The 26,267-nt window shown below is 45.6% G+C and overlaps 1 protein-coding gene across 1 annotated transcript in view; it reads left to right on the top strand.

Moving 5' to 3' along the window:
• LOC121278985 (angiopoietin-1-like) overlaps positions 1-26,267 on the top strand; it is a 151,242-nt gene that overhangs the window by 111,227 nt on the left and 13,748 nt on the right. The window contains exons 6-7 of the mRNA XM_041189675.1: positions 4,551-4,652; positions 13,747-13,913. Coding sequence (XP_041045609.1) covers positions 4,551-4,652; positions 13,747-13,913 — 269 coding nt within the window. The remainder of the gene's footprint in view (positions 1-4,550; positions 4,653-13,746; positions 13,914-26,267) is intronic.

Here is a 26,267-nt window from a genome sequence, read left to right as displayed (position 1 = left end):
ATCTGCAGCGGCCTGCTGACTAATTTGCCCTGTTGCCTTGGATGACTTTGGTGGCCGTCCTGTGGAGAGCCGAGCTTCCTCTATCTGTCCTACCGTGGGCCAGCTGCTCCCTCTGTGGTCACAGAGGATGAGGCTGAAGGGGTCACAGGCAAAGGGGGCTCAGAAGGTCCAGACAACCTCTGTGATTCCTGAGCGATGACCCAGGGGTGTCCAGCTGCTGGTTCTCCTCCCTTAGGGTGCCCTAAGGCCCTGGCCTGACTCCTTGAGGGGAAGGGGCACCTGGAGGGAGGTCAAGGTGCCCCATCCCACTTTGACGTGCCAACTGCAACAGCTTCCCCATGGCTACAGCGATGGAATGAGGGTCTGCATGCATCTCCGGCAGAAACTGGGCATTCTGTTGGACCAGGTTCTCCATGAAGTCCGCCAGCCTCGCCATGGAGACTTCAGAGTGCACACAGTTCAGCACCATTACATCAGAGGGCAGGCAGATGCACTCCTCTGACTCAAGTGCCACTCTGATGAGAGCTTCCAACAGCTCTGTGTGATCTCCACCCGCCTCTTGCTGGCTCTCCATCATTAGTTGGAAGGCCGACTCCAGAGGCCCATCATCGGACTTGGACCTTCTGGATGCCCCTTCCCCAGCACTCTTCCGAGTGTTGGTGGGCTCGGCTGACCCTGCCTCCTCGCTGTGGACACATGTCTGTGCAATGACCACCAGATTGTGAGACCCTTCCTAATCTTGAACTATTACCCACCAAGGTGTGCGTCTCTGTGCTGGTGGAGAATGCAGGTATCTGCTATGATGCCTCTACAGGCACACATCTCCCCTCTTCCCCTCTCTCCTGGCTCCTCTCTGGGCTCAGGCTCCTGCTGAGGCCTGACAGGGAATCCTCATCCTCAGGCCTTGGCCTCTTCCTGGTGGCACCTGTAAGTGAGAGAGAAGAGATCAAGTGGCAGAATGAGGTACCTCCAATATGGAGGCACATTTGACCCTCAGATATCTATCTATAAGATGGATGGATTCTTATACTGGGTGAATGCCCAAGTCCAAGGTCTGCATCGCCAACTGCCTGGTTCCACTTCATGCCTGCCAACTGAGCTGCCTTGACCTCAAACTCCATGAGGAGCCTCAGATGTGGGCAACCTCCCCACCCACCCGACCACCCCACCTCCACAGTCTCCTCCCATTCCCTACACTTGTGCCTCATCTTCTCCTGCTCAAAGACAACAGAAAAGATGTTTGAGAGAAGCTGTATGTTGCATCCATTTGTATATTATATTTCAACGTTCAATTCTCATTCGACCACTCTTAATGTTGGCCATGTTGTGTGGCATGGTATTAATGTGCTGCAAGTTGTCCTGAAGGGTTGTGGGCCAGCTCCCCCCAGAGCGCTCATTCCATTCACATGCAAGGAGAAGGCTCAGGCAGGCCTCTGATTTGTGGAGGTTGCTGGTGCCCCCCTGTGCCTGAATCCATTTCCCCCCCCACCCCCTCCACTTCCATTCAGTCATCCCTGTATGTGGAAGGGTAAAGAAGGCACAGTGGTGACCCCACCAGAGTGGATGCACTGCAGTGGGTCAGTGGGGCACAACTATGCTGTTGCCACTGAGACCCTTGTACCCTTACATATGGGATTGGCACCCCATCCACAAACAATCACTCCCTCCACCACTGACGCACAGTAGCTGCAGTGTGTACCGATGCACTGCAGGAACTCACCAAGGCTCCTTCAACAGCACCTCCAAACCCACCACCACTACCATCTAGAAGGACAAGGGCAGCAGATAGATGGGAACACCACCACCTGGAAGTTCCCCTCCAAGTCACTCACCGTCCTGACTTGGAAATATATCGGCCGTTCCTTCACTGTCGCTGGGTCAAAATCCTGGAACTCCCTCCCTAACAGCACTGTGGGTGTACCTACACCACATGGACTGCAGCGGTTCAAGAAGGCAGCTCACCACCACCTTCTCAAGGGCAATTAGGGATGGGCAATAAATACTGGCCCAGCCAGTGAAACCCACATCCTGTGAATGAGTTTTTAAAAATATGGTCACGTTGTGGTTGGTGGGAGCAGCTGAAGCTTTACTTCGGGGGAGCGAATGAGGTCGTTCATTCTTTTGTGACATTGTCATTGTGTCATAGAGTTATACAGCACAGTAACAGGCCCTTCAGCCCATCGTGTCCATGCCGGCCATCAAGCACCTATCTATTCTAATCCCATTTTCCAGCACTTGGCCTGTAGCCGTGTATGCTACGGCATTTCAAGTACTCATCTAAATACCTGTTAAATGTTGTGAGGGTTCCTACCTCTACTACCCCCTCAGACAGTGTGTTCCAGATTCCAGCCACCCTCTGGGTGAAAACATTTTTCCTCAAATCCCCTCTAAACCTCCTGCCCCTTACCTTAAATCTATGGCCCCCATTATTGACATCTCCGCTAAGGGGAAATGTTTCTTCGTAACTACCCACTCTATGCCCCTCCTAATTTTATATACCTCTATGAGGTCCCCCCTCAGCCTTCTCTGTTCTACGGAACACAACTCTGGCCTATCCAGTCTCTCTTCATAGCCTGGGAAACATCCTGGTGAATCTCCTCTGCACCCTCTCCAGTGCAATCAAATCCTTCCTTAGTGTGGTGGCCAGAACTGCACACATATAAGCTTATATTTCACCCCTCTCCTTTTATTTGCTCAGTTCTGTTGAAGGGTCATGAGGACTCGAAACATCAACTCTTTTCTTCTCCGCCGATGCTGCCAGACCTGCTGAGTTTTTCCAGGTAATTCTGTTTTTGTCTTCGACCATCACCCTCTGCTTCCTGCCACTAAGACAATTTTGGATCTAATTTGCCAAATTGCCCTGGATCGCATGAGCTCTTACCTTCCTGACCATTCTCCCATGTGGGACCTTGTCAAAATCATTACTGAAGTCCATGTAGACTACATCAACTGCACTACCCTCATCTACACACCTAGTCACCTCCTCTCAAAATTCAATCACATTTGTTATTCATGATGTCCTCCTGACAAAACCATGCTGACTATCCTTGATTAATCCCTGCCTCTCCAATTGGAGATTAATCCTGTCCCTCAGAATTTTTTCCAATTGTTTCCCTCTCACTGAAGTTAGTCTCACTGGCCTGTAATTACCTGGTTTATCCCTACTACCCCTCCTGAATAATGGTGCCACATTCGTTGTCCTCCAGTTCCCTGGCACCTCATCTGTGGCTGTAGAAGATTTAAAAATTAGTGTCAGAGCCTCTGCAACCTCCTCCCTTGCCTTACATAGCAACCTGGGATACATCTCACTGAGCCTGGGAATTTATCCACTTTTAAGCCCACTAATACCTCCTCCCTTTCAGTTCCAGTTTGTTCAAGTATATCACAGCCCCCTCCCTGATTTCTACACCTACATTGTTCTTCTCCATAGTGAACATTGCTGAAAAATAATCATTTAAAATCTCACCTATGTCCTCTGGCTCCATGCACAGATTACCACTTTGGTCCCTAATGGGCCCTACTCTTTCCCTGGTTATCCTCTTGCCCTTAATATATTTATAAAATGCCTTGGGATTTTCCTTTTTCATGCCCCCTCTTCGCTCTCCTAATTACCTTTTTAAGTCACCCCCCTACACTTTCGATACTCCTCTAGGTTTCCGCTGCTTTCAGCCCTCTGTATCTGCCATAGTCTCCTTTTTCCCCCTTATCCAATCCTCTGTATCCCTTGACATCCAGGGTCCCCTGGACTTGTTGGTCCTATTGCCCACCTCCTCTGGACAGCCTGGGTACTGGTGGCATTGGCCATCTGTGCCCGTGCAGGGCTGGTGTCCCTGCTCAGCCTCCTCCTCCCATCAGTCGGGTACAGGATATTCCTCCGGACCTTGACATGGTCCAGGAGGACGCGCAGGGAGGTGTCACTGACCTTTGGCGCTGGACCTTCACTGACCCTTTCAGACACTTCCGTGGCTCCTTTAGACAGTGGATGCCTGGGCACCTTTTAAATATGGTGCCAGGGTATGACAGGGAGGTGTGCACCATCTGGCCTGTCCTGCCGCACAAGATGTCGGCTGCATAATTAATGACCCTGGGGCTGGAAAATTTCGCGAGATTTCCTGTCGGCCTTCGCACAGGGAAACACTCCCATCCCCGCTCCCTGCCATGGGACTTAGTCCCCGATGGGAGAACTGCGCGCAGAGTGCCTACAGCATTGAAACAGGCCATTCCGCCCATCTAGACTATGTTGATGTTTTTGCTCCACATGAGCCACCTACCACCTCCTCTTCGCCTCACCCTATCAGCAAATCCTTCTATTCCTTTACCCCTTGTGTTTATCCAGCTTCCCCTTAAATGTATCTATATTGTCCACCTTAATAACATTACCGTGTCATTTTGACATATTAAATGTTGACTGGTTGGGATTGCTCTGGTCGATATCACTGCACAAACTGACTGAATCATTCACCCAGCTCTCTCTTCCTCTCTCTCTCCCTCCTTCTCTCTACCTCTCTCTCTTGGAGCTGGTTCTCACTGCTCAGTCTGTTTCTCGGCAGGTATACTGTAACATGGAGACAGCAGGAGGTGGTTGGATGGTCATACAGCACAGAGGAGATGGCAGTGTGGATTTTCATCGAACCTGGAAAGAATATAAAATGGTGAGTGGGACCTTTCAGCCAATGTGCTTGGTGTGGAGGGTTAGGCTGAAAGGTAAGTCTGTGACTGATGAGAAAAACGGAACTGACTGCAATAATTGCAACTTTAAATCCAAAACATTGGTGCTGGAGAATCGTCATTGTTTAGCCATGGGTAATTCTTTATTTAGAACCAGAAGGACAGGAAGAGGTCATTCAGCCCCTATAGCTTGTTTTGCTATTCAGTTAGCTTATGGCTGATCTTTATCTTAACTCTATCTGTGATTCTGTGATTAACTCTATCCACTCACTTTGGTTCTGTGACCCTTAATTGGCAGCCATGCCTCCAGCTGCCCTAAGTTCTGGGGTTTCTTCATTAAATCTCTCCTCCTTTATTTCCCTCTCTCCTCCGCTTTTAAGATGCTTCTTAAAACCTGCTTCTCTCACCCAACTTTTGGTCACCTATCCTCACATCTCTTTGTGTGGCTTGATGTAAAATTTTGTTTCAGAATGCTCCTGTGAAGCATCATGGGACATTCTACTATGTTAAAGGTGCTATATAAATGCAAGTTACCTGTGATGTGGAGAGAATTCCAGATTTCCACTCCCCTTTGTGTGGAGAAGTGCTTCTTGATGTCACCCACTGAACAGCCTGGCTCGAATTTTAACGTTACTCCTCCTTGTTCCAGACTCACCCCATCAGAGGAAATAGTTTCCCTCTATCTAGTCCATCAAATCCTTTTTATCATCTTAAATTACCCCTTAATCTTCTATACTCAAGGGAATACAACCTACAAAACCTGTCCTCATAATTTAACCCTTTTATAGCCCCTTTATCATTCTAGTAAATCTAGTGAACCTGCACTGCACCCTCTCCAAGGCCAGTGTGTCCTTCCTGAGGGGTACTGTCCAGGTTTGAACACACTATTGAAGTAAGGTCTAACCAGGGCTCTGTACAATTGCAGCATAATTTCCACCCCCTTAATATGCCAAGCATCCAATGATACCTCCCAGAATCCATAGACTTTCGGGAGGAAAGAACTCCAGGTTTTGACGACTCCTTGTTGGGATGAGGAGGAGGGAGTTTTGGGTTTTGGGTGCTCCTTAGCCAGTGAGATCAGATCAGCAATAGATCAGCACTGCTTCCTTGTCAATAAAGGGTTAAGACAGAAACAACACTTTGAGCTGAATGAAAACTCAAGAGTTACAATGGGACTGAGCACAAACCCCATCAGAACTTATCCAAAATTCCACGGTGCTTGATATTCAGTTGCAAAGGTCCAAACTCAATGGGCGAATAAAATTCAATTATATTCTGGAATGCTGTGCTTAAGTCTCAGGCTTTCTTGTAATCCTATAAAGTATTTGGAATATTTAACCACAAATTGATAACAGATTTTTTTTTTTAACTTTGATTATCCAAAGAATCAAAACACTATTTTGCTGGATTTTCACTTTGGCCTTAACCACCTGTGGGGTTAGGCAGATGGTGGCAGGACACAAGATAGTGCCCATCATGTGGCCATGAAGCCCGATATTCATTCCTTTACTCTCACTCCATTGTAACAGAATGAGATTTCTCCTGCCTGAGAGCTGGAACCCCACTCCAGACAGTCCCAGCCAGTGGAGACTGGAGGTCTGGAGGATGGGAATTCCAGGTCGAAATCCAGTGGGATCCTCATGCTGGTGTGTGGGCCACCCCCTCATCGTACAGATTGTAAGAGACACTTGAGTCGTCTGACTATAAATGACGAGTGCTGGGTTAAAGATGGTGACAGCCCATGGAAGGAATGTTCACGTTATGGTGAGTCAGAGTGTTCATCAACCTGAGGATCATGCTATTCCCTAAGGGAAGAGCTGAATACACTACAACAATGTCAACGACACCTTCACACGGTGCTATTAGCCTGTGAATCCTTCCAATTTTCACACTTCAAGGGAAGAGCACAAAGGTACGAAAACAACAATGAAAATGTATTACGACATTTGGATGGGCTGTTTACCAGCACCTTTCTGGCTGAATAAACCCTGTGTTAGGCAGCATGCAAGACCGAAGCTTCGAGGTGAGATTTTTCAGTCACTATGTACTGTAAATCGCATCGTATAAGTCCACCTGGTGTATAAGACGACCCCATTTTACCGGCCCCAAAATATCTTTGCATATTCTTGGCATATAAGTCAACCTGCTCCCCCTCCCCCTGCACCACTTTTCGGCTGCGAAATGCTGTACTCGCATTGGTAGTTGGTCAAAAATTGGATGTTTTACTTACTGGTACCGTCTAACAGAATGCGAGGGATCAAGCAGGGGCCACGGGCTGTATTGCAAAGGTGACCAGTGATTTATGACACGCCTACGCTTTGTGTCACAACCACACCGGCCGTTCACTTTTATACTTATGACCCCCTTTTTCTGCGGGGATTTTTCAAGGCTTCAAATGGTCGACTTATTGCTGACATCTACAGTAGGTGCCACAGAGGAACCTAGCCACATGGAAACAGGCATCCTCAGTGCCTGGCTGTAGGTGAAACCAGATGAGGGAAAAATGGGATCATTCCCAAAGACTTTCTCGAGATGCACTTGAGCAATATTACAGTGACTGTGTTACCTGATACCCTTCTCCATTTTAATGATTGCACCATAGAGACTGCCTTAATCTATATCTAAATTGCTTGTTTTATTTGGGTTAATGTTAGTCATGGTAAAATCTTGGCAAGTTTATTCATTAAACACAGGAAAGGAAATGATATGTAATTTCACAAAAATGATACATTTGTTGCTTTAGTTTCAAAGATTGGCGAGTTTTCGTTAACGTTAATGTTAGGAGGCTGAGCATGCTTTGGCTCAATGTTGTTAACTTGTGTCATCTTTAAGCAGAATCTCACTATGTCTCTGCTTCACTTCAGATTTTCAAATCTATTAAGAACTGATTTATGAGACATTGCTAAATTTTTTTATTATTCGTTGATAGGATGTGGGCTTCGCTGGCTGGGCCAGCATTTATTGCCCATCCCTAGTTGCCCCTTGAGAAGGTGGGGGTGAGCTGCCTTCTTGAACCGCTGCAGTCCATGTGATGTAGGTACACCCACAGTGCTGTTAGGGAGGGAGTTCCAGGATTTTGACCCAGCAACAGTGAAGGAACGGTGATATATTTCCAAGCCAGGATGGTATGTGGCTTGGTGGGAAACTTGCAGGTGGTGGTGTTCCCATCTAGCTGCTGCCCTTGTCCTTCTACATCACAGAAGTCATGGGTTTGGAAGTGTCGAAGGAGCCTTGGTGAGTTGCTGCAGTGCATCTTGCAGATGGTACACACTGCTGCTACTGTGCGTCAATGGTGGAGGGAGTGAATGTTTAAGGTGGTGGATGGGGTGCCAGTGATGTAGGCTGCTTTGTCTTGGATGGTGTCAAACTTCTTGAGCGTTGTTGGAGTTGCACTCATCCTGACTTGTGCCTTGTAGATGGTGGACAGGTTTTGGGGAATCAGGAGGTGAGTTACCCTCTGCAGAATTCCTAGCCCCTGACCTGCTCTTGTAGCCACAGTATCTATTTGGCTAGTCCAGTTCAGTTTTTGGTCAATGGTAACCCCCAGGATGTTGATAGTCTCCTAGTCTTCTTTCAACAAATGAAGAACTAAGACAACCTATTTCTACCACTGATCCCATAGCCAATGAATTGGGCACTGCTTCATTTCTATAACAAATTCCCCATGGAATATAAGAAGAATGTGAGAACAGGAGGAGGCCATTCAGCCCATCCAGCCTCTTCTAGCATTCAGTTTTATCATGACTGATCTGTACCTTAACTCCATTTACCCGCCTTGATTTCCTATCCCTTCATACCCTTACCCAACAAAAATCTATCAATCTCAATTTGAACTTTTCAGTTGAACCCTCCCCATGACCCCACCCTCAACAGCTTTTTGAGGGAGAGAGTTCCCTATTTCCGCTTCAGTTTGAGTGAGGAAATGCTTCCTGACCTGAATGGCCTGTCTCGAATTTTAAGGTTCTGCCCCCTGGTTCTGAACCCCTCGCCACCAGAGGAAATAGTTTACCCTATCAAATCCTTTAATCGTTTTAAAAACCTCCATTAGATACCCACTTAATCTACTACAAGGAAGGGAATCTTAATGCAACCTGCCCTATTTTACCTTGCCTGGATGTTAGGCTGACTCATACCCTTACCGTGTGGATACAATGTGGGGAGGAGGTTACCGCGCTGCTACCATTAGATCCAACCTCCCCACTGGGTGTTAGAGCCTGGATCTCTGGTGTCCACTCAGTGGGACTGTATGGAGTATGGCCCAAAATTATCCAGCTCAGAGATGAAATGCTCACTGAAGGAGGCTTGAGGCTGGGGGTGGGACACAAGAAAATCGAGAGAGAAATAAAAATACTCTTCCCTTCCTGTGCCACCTCCAACCCTCTCTCCTCTTCCTGACTGGTTTGGGGCCTTGCCTGAGGAAAGGCAATGACCAATTCCGTCATTGCAGACCTCAGGCTGAGATTACAGTCGGGCCCCAATGATGTCATGGGTCTCTGATGTCATGTGACTCCAATTACATCATGTGGTCTTGGTGATGTCACAATGTTATAATGACATCACAGAGCATTCCAAAGAGGTCACAAAGTCTCAAGTCATCCTAGGACCCTGGTGGTGACACAGGGCGATGTATCGGGATCCAATGATGCCATGATGTCTTGATGATGTCATCAGGCCTCAATTACATGACAGGACGTGGATTATGACACTGGGGCTCTGATGATGTCATCTGCATATTTAAAGAAAGTTCCCATCGCCGCCCCACTATTTAAAGAAAGTCCCCACCCTGCAGGTGTGCCTCTTGCCTGCTCAAAAGAACAGGTGAAATGGTGACCCATGAGGAGACAGTCAGATTGAACTGGAGTAATTCAGACCAGGCATGTTGACTGCTGGCCAACCTGGTTTGTGACAGGAGCTGGGAGAGGGTTAACGTCCCCTTTGACCCCACCCCAGAATCTCACCACAAGCTCGGATTTTGAAAAGTTCTTCGGTCCCCTCTCTTGTACAATTCCTGTTCATTGAACTTATCATGTACAGTTTGACACATCTGAAACCATAGAACTGTTCCAAGTTGGCAATTTACAGCAATGTCGAGTTGAACTCTGCAAGATAAAGAACGAAATAAACACTAAGAGGTCTATTTAAGCAATGTTGTATTTTTATAGTTACTCTGATTCCCTGAAGCAAGGTCTGAGCTTGATCTATTTATGCTAATTAGTTCCCATACACTGCATTATTTTTCCCCCACAACATTATGGTTAACCGCCCAGAATTGAGTTTAATGCTGTTATTGTATTGCTGTGGCTCTCATTTTTTGTTTACTTTCCCCTCACTTTTGCATCAGAACTCCTCCATATCTGATCTCATTTGAATCCAGTCCTCATTCTCATTGCCCCACCATCGGATGCTGTGCAGACCCTACACTCTGGAATTTCCTCCCTTGTCCTCTTCTCCTCTCCACATCGCTGTCCTCCTTTCAGACCCTCCTTAAAACATTCCTCTTTCATCCAGCTTTACTTATCCCTCCTGATGCCACCCTGTTGGTTTGGTATCTGCCTTTGTCTAATGACCTCTTTGTGAAGCTTCTTGGGGTAATTCTTCAACATTAACATTGCAACAAGATTTTGTCATCTTTCATCCTGTTATGATCCCAGCTGACGTTAATACTGGATAAATCAGATCCCAGAGTGAAACCTGGTTCGATAGATCCTAAAGGTTATCGTTTTTTTTAGAAATGTGGAGGAAAGTTACTGAACAAATTCACAGAAGTCTGCTGATGAACTTTTAACATACAGAATAAAACATTTGTTAAACAAGAAAAATGAACTGTATTACACCAGACAAAAGGTTGGAAAGATCTCAATACAAACACAAAGAAAATGATTCAAATATTGTTTATTCCTTCACCCCAGCTTTATCTTTACAGACACATCTGTTATGACCACAGCCAGTCCTAACTGTGAGGCAAACCAAACCCAAGAGGGAAACTTGGCTTACAGTGCCATACCCTTTTTTTTATATTCTGAAAATGAGAAGAAAATGTCCCAATCAAAGCAGTAAGAGATCCAGTAACACTTTTGGGTTTTTTTTTTAAATTAAAATTAAAAGTTTTATTAACAAAAATAAAAGAAAACTTGAGCACACAAGATTACAGTTACACAATTAAGGTTAGTCTTACAAATCATTCCCAAAAAAACTCTACTTGATCAAACCCGCAAGTAAACACCTTCCAGGCAACACTTCCTTATAGATGTCTAACTATGAAATCCTGTAATATCATCCAAGGCAAACTGCTGTAGCTTCAATAAAGGCATAACACATGACCTCCATCCTCTCCCACTCTGTTGTGGAATCTACTTCAGATTAAAACTGCCTGTTGCTGCCAAGACCTTTCTGGCTTGACTGGGTGGTTGATTCAACTTACATCCTCTCCCAGCCTAGAGCTCCAGCTATAGCTCAACAGCTCAATGAGCTCACAATTCAGCTCCAACTGTATCCCTAGGTCCAGCTCCACAGTAGCTTTAAAATATTTTTTCCCTTCATCTCAAGTGTCATTGTTTTCACACATCTTTGAAACTCAAACCCTTCCAAATATAAAATCTTTCATGCCTCTCTCCTGTCTTTGCTTTTGGGTCAATAAAATAGAATATTCCCCCTTCTATTTACCTATGGAGCTCCTGCAAGATACAAACATATCTCTTTACACCTCTGATTCCCCTTTGATATTCAAACAAACTTTTCACTTATCTAAAAATGCAAATGTTAGATCTAACCTATTTACTTGTACTTCAGCCTAACACCTCTCTCATGTTTTAACCCCCCCCGATAACTTGACTCCTATCAATCTCTGTCCTGTTAATTAAAGTGCACACACACACACACACACACACACACACACACACACACACACACACACACACACACACACACAGCCTTCTTTACACAGGATAGCACCACATTCCCCAAAAATATTTTTTCAAAATAACATCTATTCTCACACATATAAATTTGGAAAGATAAAACAGTTTACCATATCTATCGTATACTCTAATATTCAGGGTAAGTGAACCAACTGGTGAACTGTGGTCAGACACACCACACTCCAAAGTAAATGACAGATGCGACCAAAGCAGATTCTATGGATTTCTCAATAATCCACCCAGATACTTGTTACACTGTGAACCAACCGGTCTCACTGAAACTGTCTTTCTCACGAGGGTTTCCAGTCTCCATGTTTGAAGAATTCACCCTGGAATTCTCTCCAAACATCGCTGCCACTCAGGCAGCTTCAACAAGGATCCATCTCCAGGGTTTCAATCTCACTTTCTGAGATTCCTTTCTGCAGATCACCATGTACGCTCAAGTTTCATCTTCCAAGCACATTTTCAGACCCTTGGCCATGCCAAATAGAACACCACTGCTCCAAAAGGGTACCTTTGCCTTCACAGTATGTAGTCACCAACCTTTGGCTGCTCTCTCTGATCTTCAGGGCTTCTCTCGAACCCACTTTGCTTTGTCTTCTCCCCACAGCTCTCTTTCTTTAATTCGGAGCCAATTGCTCAGTTCCTTTCTCTCAACTTTGTTTAACAGGATCTATTTCTGATCTCCGTCCTTGTCCCCTACCTAGTGCTGTCTTCTGGGATCTGGTTCTGTCCCAACTCCCTTGTTAGGGACCTTCTTGTTTGTTTGGGACCTCTCCCTATCCCCTCCCCATGTCCTGATCCTTGGGACACCTTCTCTGCAGTGGAGCTCCTCTTCAGGCCGCCTGGCCTGCAGTTTCGTGCTGTTTCACTTTTCATCTTTGTGTCTTCCTGCGTGGGTAGGCAGGGCCGGTTCCCAGCCTGAGGAAAGTAAAGATGGACGAGCTGCGCATGTGCAGTCCTTACCCGGCTGGCACATGCTCACAAGTCCCGAGGCCCGACGGGGACTGTAGTTCCCGAACTAGGACTCCGATTTAAAATTAAGGTAAGTTCTTTTCCCCCCCTTTTCTCATTTCATCACACAACCTACTGGGATTGTTCTCCTTCGAGACGTTTAAGGGAGGTACATTCAATAGAGGTACTCAAAGCCGCGCAGGCTTTGATTGAGTAGATAGGGCAAAACTATTTCTGCTGGCAGGAGGGTCCATAACCAGATTTAAGAGAATTAGCAAAAGAACCGGGGGGGGGGTGATGTGGGGAGAATCATTTTTACACAGCAAGTTGTTGTAATCTGGAGGTTGCTGCCTGATAGGGTGGCAGAAGCAGGAATAGGAAATTTCAAAAGGGAACTGGATAAATACTTGAACAGGAAAGTTATGTAGGGCTAAGGGAAAAGAGCAGGGGGAGTGGGATTATATTGATAGCACTTTCAAAGAGCTGGTGCAGACATGAAGGGCTGAATGGCCTCCATTAGTGTTGTATGCTTATTTGGTTCTATACTTGATGGCCAGATTTTATTTGACACACAATTACTTAAACAGGAAATGTTGGAATTTCACACCAGGTCAGTCAGAATCCAAAAGAGAAAAGCTTTTGGACAGAATCCGGCACTGGAACTCAATTCCAATGTTTCTTTTTCTTGTTTCAGATTTCCAGTATTCAGTTAGTCTTAAATTTTTGTAATCAAAGGAATCTTGTTTGGAGCCTGGACTGCCTTCCCCTGCCAATATGTAGCCGGAAACGCCACATCCACAGCCCCTGTTCAACAAAACTCTCCACCAGCACCAGCTTTGTGAAATTCACACAATCACAGAATTGTAATGACACAGGAGGAGGCCATTCGGCCCATCATGTCTGCACCGCCTCTCCAAATGAGCATTATGACCTAGTGCCATTTTCCTGCCTTTCCCCTGTACCCCTGCACATTGTTTCTGTTCAAATAATCATCTAATCCCCTCTTGAATGCCTCGATTGAACCTGCCTCCACCACACTTCCAGGCAGCGCATTCCAGACCCGAACCACTCGCTGTTTGAAAAAGCTTTCGCAATTGTTTATGTATTTGCAAACAATGCACTTTTGTGTTTTTTGTTGATATAGCTAATTACCTCCCTGAATGTTGGAGCTGATGTAAACTAACTACTTGTTATCCTCTGTTGGTAGGGTTTTGGGAATCCATCTGGAGAACACTGGCTAGGCAATGAGGTCATCTTTCTTCATACAAACCAGCGACAGTACTCACTGAGAATTGATTTGAGAGACTGGGAGGGAAACCAGGCGTATTCCTTCTACGAGAAGATTCAGGTGGCAAGTGAAAAGCAAAACTACAGGTAAGGAATGTTTCTGAATCTCTACTGGCCTTGGCATTTTAGCTGCTTTCCCCAGTCTTGGAGGAACCACTGGATAAAGAAAGGCCCAAAATTCATCAGTTCACCTTCTCTCATCCTGGTAGTCACAAGATGCAATGATAATGGACTGATTGACCAATCACAGTGATTAATCTCTATCCGCGAGTTTACAACAGAGCCAGACATCAGGTAAAGAAAACCCCCAGTGGTGGAGAGACTTGGGAACCATAGGTCCAAAGTCACCTGTTGCTCCTGGGACACACTCCACTCACCACACATCATGTCTCCAATTACTTATGTACTGGATCCCAAAATATTGTTTTCTGAAAGAGATCAATTGAATTTGCATTTGAATGAATTCATTAGATCAATTGGTTTGATTTGATAGAAGAAAGATCTGAACACTAATAAAAGATAGACACATTTTTGATCTCTGTGTGGGAGGGTCACGATCCCCAGCTGAGGTTACCCCTGGACAAGCCTGATCCCAGAGTGGAACCCAGCTTGATAGATCCTAACTTTTATTTGTTTGTTTAGATATGTGGAGAGTGGCTCCTGAACAGAGTCACTGGAATCAGCTGATGAACTTTTAGCAAAAGATGACAACATTTATTAAACAATAAAAGATTAACTATATTACAATACTACTTCACACACAGCTATACCTTTACAGATATAAACAGATTTGTAAGGATAATACAAGTTACAAAGCTATCTCCTCCTCTAATGTCCATAGTAAGTACACTGTCCATATAAATCTATGGCACTCTGTGGTCAGACACAACAGACTCTGAAACCAAGTGACAGATGTCACCCCAACCAGATGCTATAGATCTCTTCTCACCTCCCCCCAGACACGTCACACCATGAGCCAACCAGTCTCACTGAACTCCATCCTTCACATGAGGGTTTCTAATCTCCACTCTCCAAGAATTTGCCTTGGAATCTTCTCCTAAACCAACGCTTTCCCTCTGACGCCTTCCCCAAGGGTTCATCACCAGGGTTTCAAACTCTTCTTTCGATGTTCCTCCCCCCAGGGTCACCACATGCATTCCAGCTGTCTTCCATGCAGACCTTCAACCAACACTTTGGACCTTCTTGCCTCTTGCAAGCTGTTCTTCCTTTAAATCTGCTTTCTGCAGCTTTTGTCTCTTTACATCTGAAGCTTGGAGTCTTTTTCTCTGCCTCTCACTCTTAACTTCATTAACAGGACCTTTTCCAGGTTCCTGTCCTTCCTTTGACTAGAAAGTGGTCTTTGGACTTTCCCCTCTTTCACTTCCCTGGGTTTTTGGGGTTTTCATCAGTTTGGGACTGACTATCTGTCCCCTTTTGTCCAATCTCTCTGGCAGCTACTTTCAACCAACATTAGCTTGGAGCTGGCTATCTGCCCCTTTTAAGTGGCTTCTGTTTGGCAGCTATCTTCCAAACCAGCTAAACTACAACAGCTTCCAAAACAAACTGCTGTTTCTCCTCTGTGTGTGCCTCTCTGGGCCCCTGTTACTAGGTAACAGCCCAATTCTTCTACCTTTGTCAGCATCTGTGGAGAGAAAGACAGAGTTAATGTTTCGAGTCTGTATGACTCAGAAGAAGAGTCATACGGACTCGAAACATTAACTCTGTTTTCCACTGCAGATGCTGTCAGACCTGCTGAGTTTTTCCAGCATTTTTTGTTTTTGTTTCAGATTGCCAGCATCCGCAGCATTTTGCCTTTATCTTCTACCCTTGTGTTTGCTTAACTTCTTAAGCCATAAACTCCCATTAGAAATGCAAGCACCTTTTTAAAGTGAAACTAAAACTCCATTTGAACTTTCTTGACACATAGATACAGAAATACAAATCAAACTTAAACTTTAAAACTAAAACTCATCCCTAACACCCAAAAATACAAACATAACTCACTTAAACTGTTCCTAATTCCTAACAGGGAGTCAGGGGAGATTGGGAGCAGGCAGGAAAGTGCGCTTGAAGCAGATCAGCCATGATCGTATTGAATGGTGGGGCAGGCTCGATGGGCTGAATGTCCTGCTCCTGCTCCTATTTCTCATGATCTTACTTTTTGTCACTTGGTGATGCTGATACAATCTCTGTTAATACAATCGCTTGCCAATCAGCCATGTTTGGTTACAGAGTTCTGCTCACTACACTTCTGTACTGTCACTGCATGAATATATGACTCAGTTTTTCACATTCTTAGACAACACTATAGTGCAGTAGAGATTTTCCAAGGGGTGATTAGAAGGCTAGCAAATCCCCTTGGTACCTCTGATGGTCAAGGGCATGGTGTTGTTAGCGTAACAATATTCTGTCTGAGATTTGCAAATCCGTTCGAGTGGAGCGCAAATGACAAGATTGGTTCCGAGTCACTCAAATCACAGTTTAACTCAAACAAACAAAGCCATAACTCGACTTCAAGGCCTGAGTTTTTCAGAAGGCCCCACAGCCAATCATGCTCGAGTGCGTGTTAATTGGCTGCAGGCGGGACCTCCGCCCCTCGCTTGGGAGGAAGTCCCACCTTAGTGAGCTGCCAGTTAATCTGATTGGCCGACAGCTCTCCAGCCCCCTGCAGCAACAAGAGCTAGAGTGGAGGGAAGAGGAGCTTCAGGAAGATGCCTCAGCCGATGTCCCTGGGACTGGTGAATGAGGTCAGTTGAAGGGGTCCCAGGGTAGGGAAGGCCTGGGAGGTCACAAAGGGGGCAATCAGGGTGTTGGGGAAGAGGCAGGGGTGGGGAGGGAGGTCCAGCAGCCACTGGACCTTAAGTGGGGGGAGGGGGTGGTGCCTGCAGTCAGGAGGGGGCTTCTCCCCCCCACCCCTTCCTGTCCGGGATCTAAGGCCGTTCTTTATCGGGCTTCCTCCCGGCAAGGAAATCCTCCCGCCAGTCTAAAAATTGAGGCTGGGCAGGAAATGGCCCTTAAGGGCCTCAACTGGGGCAAGGGCGGGTGTCCTGTCTGAGGCCTCGCCTGCCCCAGTGTCAAATCGCTGCGAGGTCAGGGCAGGTTGGAATCCAGAGGGAATTCTGTTCCTTCAATGTCACCATGCCCCTCCCTGCCTAAAAACCCACGGGTTGAGGAAGTGTGAAATTCAGGCCCAAGAGTTTTATTGACTTATTGTAGATACCTGTTATTGACTGACAAAATTAAACCCAGTAATTGTAAGCCAGTTAGTAAGGGTGAAACATTTTTCCAAACTCCATCGTTGGTAAGATCCTGAACCGCACCCCCCCTGAACCCACCCCCCACCCATCCGGTCACTGAGGAGATCCTTCCAGAATCCCAGTGTGGCTTCTGACCATCCCGGGGTTCGGTGGACATGGTCTTTGTGGCTAGACAGACCCAGGAAAAATGTCGGGAGCAAAATCAAGAATTGTTCCTCGCCTTCATCAACCTGACCAAGGCGTTTGATTCTTTAAATCGTGAAGCTTTATGGATCGTCCTCCAACACTTTGGTTGGTGTTAAAGTTTGTCACCGTCCTGAGACTCCTGCAGGACAACATGGCCGCCACCATCCTGAGGATGAGGGGAGGGTCTGAAACTGACACCTTTCACATCCAGATCTCTGAACGCCACCACCTTGTTCACCATTTACCTGACCGTTATAGTCCACCTCATCCGGGATGACCTACCACCTGGTGTCAGCATTCAGTATTGTCTGGACAGGAAACTCTTCAACCTTGGTCACTTCCAGACAAAAGCAGAACTCACCACCATGGACATCCACAATCTTCAGTCTGTGGGTGACTGCTGCGTGATGGCTCACTGTGTACAGGACATGCAAAGGACGCTTGACCTCTTCAACACCTCGTATAAGAGGCTTGGCCTGTCCTTAAACATTGCCAAGATGAAGGTCCTTCACCAGCCTTCCCCGGGCAGGTGAGCGTCCCCTGCACCACCCATGTAGATGGGGTGGCTCTGGAGTATATGCAGCGCTTCCCTTACCTCAGCAGCCACCTCTACCAAGGGACTACCATCGCTGAGGAAGCCCAACACCGAGTCAACCATACCAGCGCTGCCTTCTTCAAGCTGCGCCAATGTGTCTTTGACAACAGGAACATTTGCAAGTCAACAAAGGTTCTGGTTTATATGACCATTGTGTTGACCGCCCTCCTCTACTGCAGTGAAACATGGACTGTCCACCAACACCACATTGAGATCCTTCAGAGCTTCCATCAGTGGTGCTTGTGTCGAATCCTGGGGATCCAATGGCAGGACTGCTGGACTAACGCGAGCGCCCTCCATGAGGCCGCATCTACCAGCATTGAAGCTCTGCTCCTGTGGAACCAACTCCGATGGACAGGACATTGCAACCAGATGCCTGAAAACCGCCTCCCTCGGCAGATCCCCTTCTCACAGCTCTCCGCGGGCCGACACTCAAGGAGCGGCCAAAGGAAAAGGTATAAGGATAAGCTCAAGGTCGCCCTAAAGCACGGAGACATTAACACCGCTGACTGGGAGGAGAATGTGCCGATCGCTCGGCATGGCACTACCTGGTCCATCACAGCACAAGCCACTTTGAGGCTCAGCGACTCGACAGTGAGGCGGAGAGGCAGCAGCAGAGGAAGGAGAAGGAAGCCAACCCAGCGTAGCGAGTTCCACTCCCCTGCACAACAACCTGCCCCCACTGCGGAAGAACACGTGGATCCAGAATTGGGCTCCTCAGTCATGTGAAGCCTCACCAAGCCTGATGGACATCATCCTTGATTCTGAGGGACCACTGCTGATGAGTTGTTGACTTGAAGCAGATACCTGTTATTGATTGATAAAATTAAATCCTCTAATCATAAGTTAATAAGAATTAAACATTTTTTCCAAACTCACTTCCATATATTTTGACCTTGTTTTTTGCCCTACTCCTTTGGTTATGTAGGATAAGTTTTAGTGGCAACTCTGATCTAAATAGACAGGAAATTATGGACAGCAGTCCTGCAATTTCCTGCTACAAGCTCACACTGAATTGGGTTTTGCGCTAAGAGCCTGCAAAGGTAAAATTGACCTTATATTAAAATTCGGAGATAAGAATCAGGTTAGTTCAGAGTTCAGGTAACAAAGCAGGAATTTCACATCTTCAAAGCCCAATTGCAAAGTCTAATACCAAGATGAGAAATTCATGATGACAGTTGGGCTGTTTCAATAAGAAAGTCACAATATCTTACCTATTCCTGTCTGCAGTGAAGTGTCATTGTCTATTTCATACCTCTAAGAATCTCATTCCTGTGTTCAAATCCAACTGTGGCCTCGCCCTTCCCTATCTCTGTAATCACCTCCAGCCCTAAAACCCTCTGAGATATCTATGTTCGTCTAATTCTAGTTCCTTGAGCATCCCCGATTTTAATCACTGCAATATTGTAGGGTGCGCCTTCAGCTCCCAGCACCCTAAACTCTGGGATTCTCTCCCTAACCCTCTCTCCCCTCCTTTAAAGTTGCTCCTTAAAACCTATTGTGTTGACCATGTTTTGGCCACCTGACCATGTGACTTGGCCAAATTTTGTTGGATTGCTCTCCAGTGAGGCACCTTGGAATGTTTCATTTGGTTAAAGGTACCATGTGAATGCAGATTGTTGTTGTGATATGACTTTCATTGAAAACTCGCTATGTGAATGAATGACACAGCCAGATAATTATCCACTGCTTAGCACCCCGGAAAGTTATCTCTGCGAGTACGCACACCGCCCATTTCCATGTCTTGTCACATCAATGTGTTGCATTGTCCATGAAATAGAAACAAAACTCCACGAAAGTGATTGCATTGATTCAATTAGCCCTGTCACACAGAGATAGCATCACGTTGACTGCAGTAGAGGCAAAAAAACATTATTGCTATGCTTGATCCAAGGTTTCACTAATGAGCTGCAAGACATTGGCCAGAACATTGGAGTGACATGTACAATAAAATCGAAGTGTTTGACAGCTGTGATTCCCTGGACATATCATTGAGGCTCAATCCAGCTGAGTGACATATCAGATAGGAGCAAGCATTACAAATTTTTCTGTTAATAAATACAGCCTGGCAACCACTTCCAAAACCCTCAAGCCCAATTACTGCAGCAAGATAAATTATCACTGGTTTTTTTGGGTGAAGAAGTGATCTGCGAAAGGCGTGCAGTTGGAAAGAGGAAACATTGCCAAGATATTAGAAAGGATGTAGAGTTTTATATGTTAATCGCAGGAAGGAATAGGGTTTGGCTCCAGAGCCAGGTTCTGTTTTATTCTTCTATCCTGGGGGCAGACAATTGGCAGACCAGAGTTTGAACCGAGACATCTGGTATTTTTCTTTTGACCACTCAGCCTTGTTGTAGCATTTGGTAGATACAAGTCTTTGCACAGCGTAATTTCACACTTTCCATCTTTTTGCTCTTGCTATGGGTTTCAAAATGGCTCGAGTACTTCTAAAAGTCTTTAAGTGTGTGCAAGTGGTCACTGCAATGAGAATTCCATGTGTTTAAGAACTTGTCGATAAACACCAGAGTAGGCCTGTTATAATGCAGAATGATATTAAGAGAGCTGGCATACTGCCTCTTGGTTTGTTGAGTTACATCATGACGTGAGAGTGCCCCTTCTTCCTTTTGTTTGTATGTAAACATCTTAAGGGGCAGAGCTGCTGCTTTGGTGCAGTCAATGATCTGGTCATAAACTGAAGTCAAAGTTCCACTAGTTTCCTTGATTGAATGTTTTGTTTAAGTTGCTGCATTTCACAGAACACAAACACCCCCAGGAACCAGGCCAACCCACAGCAGTGATTTGCAATGTAATTGGTTATTTAACTTGTGCATTAAAAAATAATTATTTATATATTTAAGAATGGTACCTTTGGTGCAGGTTTATTAACGTGGCGGAAAACGGGTTTAGCACAAAAATAAGCATTTTTAAACCAAGTGCCTCTATTCCACCGTCTATGAGTAAGCCGATTTTAAATCACTGACAATAATTATTAAAACTATACAGGAACATTGACTAATTTTGTTGGTGGACAGTAATCAGTTTCTTAATAAATGAAGTACTTGTTTGTATTTAAAAACTTTTAAAATGTGCCTATTTGTGCCCTATCACTTGAAAAAAAGTTTAATTTTTGAGCCCCTTCACAGTCCCACAAATGTGCACAATTAGTGGTAAATCATCATGGTGATTAATTGCATCTGGGGCCTTGGCCAGTTTTGTGGCTGGTGCCAGCTTCTAGGGCAATGTTCTTTAAACAAGTGCAAAAGATGATGGTAAGTCGGTACCTGCGTTTGAAATTCCAAAATATTTTGAGTTGGTTTGGCCGATTTTGGGCAGATTGCATTGATAAAATCCAGCAGGATCCAACAGGCACACACATCAGGTCCTTATGTCTGCACGGACTCCCTGTCAGTGTCCTGCAGAGGTGCTGAATTCTTTCTGTTTCCCTTCATACTTTTCCAGAGGTACAAACTTTGACCTGAGGGAATCTTGTCATGTGTGAAGGTCTTCTAACAGGTTTTCTTTTCCCCTGTGAGGGTTGCTCACCTCATCTCGAACTCTGTCATCAGGCAGGGTCTCTTCGAGTTTCTTCTGCTCTTCTTCCGGGTTTTGGCTTAAGACAGTCTGCGTTTCTTCAGCTTGTTGAGTCCTTACACACTCCTTTTCCGAAACAGGAATGTTTCCAGCTTCCTTTTGGAATCTCAGTGGCCACTCAAGGTTGATTTCCCTTGGCCAATTTTGCCCTAGAGGGCTTGGTCCTCTGCCTCTCAATACCAATACTGGTAGCTTTGCTGATTAGCTCCCATAATTGACAGTTACTCTGCTTGTGCCTTTTACGTGAATGTCTTCAACTGTCTATATTTTGGGTTTGGCAGTTGTTTCTTCTAAACTTAATTGCTGTTCACTGTTATTCAGATATCTGAAGGTATGTTCCCCAATTACTGTACTGGAAGCTCCCGTGTCCACTTCCATTCTAACAGGTTTGCCATTTACTTTCACTGGGACAAATATTGGTTCTGTCTTTCCAACTTTCAGGTTAAACAATGAGTAAATGTCTGAATTTGTTCAGGGTCTTCGACATTGTAGATTTCATTGGGCTTCTTCTTTTGTTTACAATCCTGCCTGAATCTTTCCTTGCGCTGCCTCATTATGTGTCCATTTCTGTGACAATAGTAACATTCGATTTTTTTAAACTGCCAATTGCTAAAAGATTGCCTGCTTCCACCCCTATTAAAATTATTCTTTGATTCCACTGCTAAGTTATGTTTCTTTATTCTTCGGCTAGCGGGGACTGTTTCCTGCTTCTCAGCAGAGTACTGCATTTTCCCCCCATTTTTGGCTGGGGTTTCCCGCCTGAGGTGGAGGTTGGCGCCATTTTGCACAACCTGTAGGGCTTGTGAATCTCTTACTGCTCTTTCCACGGCCAGCGCTATCGCTAGTGCCGTCTTGAAATCCAGATTCACTTTGGACAATAATCTCTTCTGAAAACTGTCCTCACTCACGCCACATACGAAACAATCTCTGAGCGCGTCAGTTAGAGTTGCACCGAACTCACAATGTTCCATTAGCTGCTTCAGATTCACCACATATCATGCAATTGTCTCACCCGAGACAGCATTTTGTGAATTAAACCTGAACCTCTGCCTCGTGACTGAGGGCTTGGGTTGAAAATGACCCTTCACGAGGTCCACCAATTCATCGAAATTTTTCAAACCTGGGGCACTAGGGGTCGTGAAACTTCAAATCAGGCTGCAGATTTTGCCCCCACAAGTACTCAAGAGGCTCGCTCGCCTCTTCTCTTCCCCCGTAATCTTGTTCGCTTGAAAAAAATAACGTGAGACCTCTTATGTAATGAGACCAATTGTCTGTGGCTAGTTCAAAAGGATCAATTCTCCAAAACTGTGGCATTTTGAGGGGGGGTTAGCTTCTTTGATTCTAACAGAGCTTGCTACATACAATCACTGGGTGAGGTACAGTGCTGATTTCTGTCTAACTTGATTTCTTCTGTTCAACCCTGTTTTATCCTTGTCACCAGTTTGTTGTAAGGATGGCTGAGTTTCTCTATTGTTAGAGTTGATCAGCGACACGCCTTGGGTGGAAACATTATGTTTATTTACAATGTACGCAGCAGCGACTAGATGTCTGCTTTCCACTCCAACTTTATTTCTACACTGACTGCTGAGGTAGCCCACGCTACTCTCCTATTGGTTACTACAGATCATGTGTCTTCCCTAACAAGTATTATTCTTAAAGGTACATTACCCACTAAATATAAGCATAATTACTACAATAGCACTCCCACCTTTGAATCAGGGGGCTGTACAAGTTCTAATCTAGAGTCTAGAGTACAACATCTATGCTGATACTCCCAGTGCAATACTGAGGGAGTGCTGAACTGTCAGAGGTGCTGTCTTTTGGATGAGGCATTAAACCGAGGCCCTGTCTGCCTTCTTAGGTGGATGTAGCACATCCCATGGCACTATTTTGAAAAAGGACAGGATGGCTCACCCCGGTGCCCTAGCCAATATTTATCACGCAACCATCATTGGGACAGACTATCTGGTCATTATCTTATTGATGTTTGTGGGATCTTGCTCTGCACAAGTTAATTGCCCTGCAGTAAAACAGTGAGTAGTTTTCAAAAGTTCTTCATTGGCTGTAAAGTGTTTGGAATGATGTGCAGGGTGCCACAGTCTTTCATTTTGTCAACTTTGACATGGCTTTATATTTGAAAAATGTACCTCCTGTGGAGATTTTACAGGCAGGATATTGAGGTCGGCGAGTGGGGGCGGGGCCTGCTCGCTGATGTGTAAAATGACCCGGGATGATGTTGGGTGGAACTCCCGACTTCACCTCGCGTCATTTCCATTTTCAGGTCGGCTGGGGTGCAGTCGAATCAGCTGTGCGCCCGCCGACCTGTCAATGGCCAATTGAGGCCATTTAAAAAGTAATTACAGTAATTAAAGGACCTGCCCATCCAACCTTAAGGTTGGCGGGCAGGCTGGGAACCCTGGCGGGCTTCAGAGAAGGCACAAAACCTCATCCAAGGGCGGGATGAGGTTTCATGTAGGGTTTTAAAAATTTAATAAAGGTTTGATTAAAAGTGATGGACATGCCCCAACTCATGTGACAGTGTCCCATCAGGGAAATTTTACTTTTCTATATTTACCACTTTTGAATTTGGCGCCGATCTCCCTGAGGCAGCACTTAGCCTCAGGGAGATAAGTCGCTCTTCTGCGCGCATGCGTGAAAAAGCGCACTCTCGGCTCAGGGAATCCCCCCCGCACCTGCGCAGGGAATGCATAGCACTTCCTGGCGGACGTCATGCTGGGCGGGCCTTGATTGGCCCACCCACGTAAAATGGCGGCGCGTCCCCGATCGGGGGCACCGATCGGGGTCGCGCCTGCCTGCACCCGCTCCTGAACATCCCCTCCGACGGGGGGAATAATCTGCTCTATAGGTCGATGTAATGTTTTTGGCTCTGCTCGGTAATGTGGATTCTGTTGCGCTCGAGGATTGCTGTCATCCCCATTCCAATTCTGGAACCAAACTCAAAATGGCAGCTGCTCGGGAAACAGCCTTCGTGCTAAAGAAATACAGAGAGCTCAAACTCTCGGTTTATTTAACTTCATTCATTAAAAGGTCTTTGCAGTCAAAGGGATTTGGAGGAATTAATGAAAAGCTCTCACCCTGTTGTGCATGTACAGGAGAAGGGTCTCTGCCCAATTTTTTTCATCACTTTTATGGAGAAATCATTTCTGAATGAGTTTTCAGGGATGAGGCTCAATGGTTCAAACACAGTCAGCAGCTCCTACACTGACAATTTTTTCTTCATTCATGCATGGGATGTGGGCATTGCTGATGAGGGCAGCATCTGTTGTGTATCCCTGTCCTTGAGAAGGTGGTGGTGAGCTGCCTTCCTGAGCTGCTGCAGTCCATGTGGTGTAGGTAAACCCACCGTGCTGTTAGGGAGGGAGTTCCAGGATTTTGACCCAGCGACAGTGAAGGAGCGGCCGATATATTTCCAAGTCAGGATGTCAACCGGTCAATCTGCAGGATGGAATCTGTAAAGTGGCAGGAATGGCTGAATACTGTTGCATGCAAAATAGTTTTCAATCTTTTAAATGATCATTTCTTAGAATTTTAACAAACTCTAAAACGCGTTCAGTACTTATGCAGTCCCGTGTTTGCACGCAGCAAGACCTGGACAACATTACCATGATTTAACTGAATGGTGGAACAGGCTTAGGGGGTCTGAAAACCCGGTCTTGTTCCTATGTTCCTGACATCATTGGCAGGAAACATCCAGGTTGGTTGGATTTGCAAGCGAGTTTGTTTCTGAGCCTGCAGCTCAGAAATCTTTTTCCCTGTAACTTGCTGGGAATGTGAGCTAGTAATGGTGCACCGAAGGCAACAGTGAGGGCAACAGCAAGGGTAATGGGGGGGGCGGGGGGGCAATGGGGAACCTGGGACATCAGCCAACGATGGCACCGACAGTCTGTCTCCTTAACCAATGAGATTTAACAATTGAGAAAGAATCAGAGGAATGACAGAGAAGCAAATTGGGTGAATTAGAATCAAATCAGGGAGAGAACATGAAATAAAGAGAGGGAAAGAAAGATCGGATTTAGGGAGAATGTGTAAAGAGAGAAAGAAAAAATAAGTAAAGCCTTTTAAAGTGTAAAGCTAGAGATTTTAAAATCTCTAGGAAGAATTAACTACCTGCAGGAATGAGATTGAACAGTTTAAATTGCCCTCTTTCTGGGCCAGAGAGGTTGATTGACATTGTATTCACAACTACCATGTGGTTACACCATTAAATTATCAGCTTTAATTTTCTGTGTGAGCTTCGGGCAATTAATGTGTAACTGCTGCAAGTTCTGAAAAATAACAGGAATACTGAGGGCGAGTTAGTGTGAAGTTAATGGTGGAGTTATGTAGATCAAACAACGAGTTCTGGAGATTCACAGCTCACAGTTTATCTGTTCATCTCCTGAGCTTGCCGGCTCATTTGTGCTTTATTAACACTCCCTTTTTATTAAAGCAAGAATCAGCCCAGTGTGCTATGAATAAGGTGATAGTTCCAGTGAAAGCTTGGCACGATCACCCAAGTATTTTTAAGCCTCGAATTCTTCAATAGAAAGCAAAAGCATGTTTGTTCAATTTGCTCGATCTCACTGCGGTGCTCCTATTTATATCTCATAAAAAAGAAAAATGCCGCAAAAAGCAAAATAAAAGTGGCGATAACCTCCTCATGGCCATCATGTTTTAAAAGCACACAAAGGTCAGATAAAAGGTAACATGGTCCGGTCAGTATGGCACCAGGCATGGTGTTGCAGCCCTCCTTTGAAGTGGTTTTCACTTTCTCAATGAACCATTTGATTGTGCAGGATTCTTTATCAGACA

The sequence above is a fragment of the Carcharodon carcharias genome, chromosome 6 (genome assembly GCF_017639515.1).
Source record: "Carcharodon carcharias isolate sCarCar2 chromosome 6, sCarCar2.pri, whole genome shotgun sequence".
NCBI lineage: Eukaryota > Metazoa > Chordata > Chondrichthyes > Lamniformes > Lamnidae > Carcharodon > Carcharodon carcharias.
This window is presented reverse-complemented; position numbering and strand designations above follow the sequence as displayed.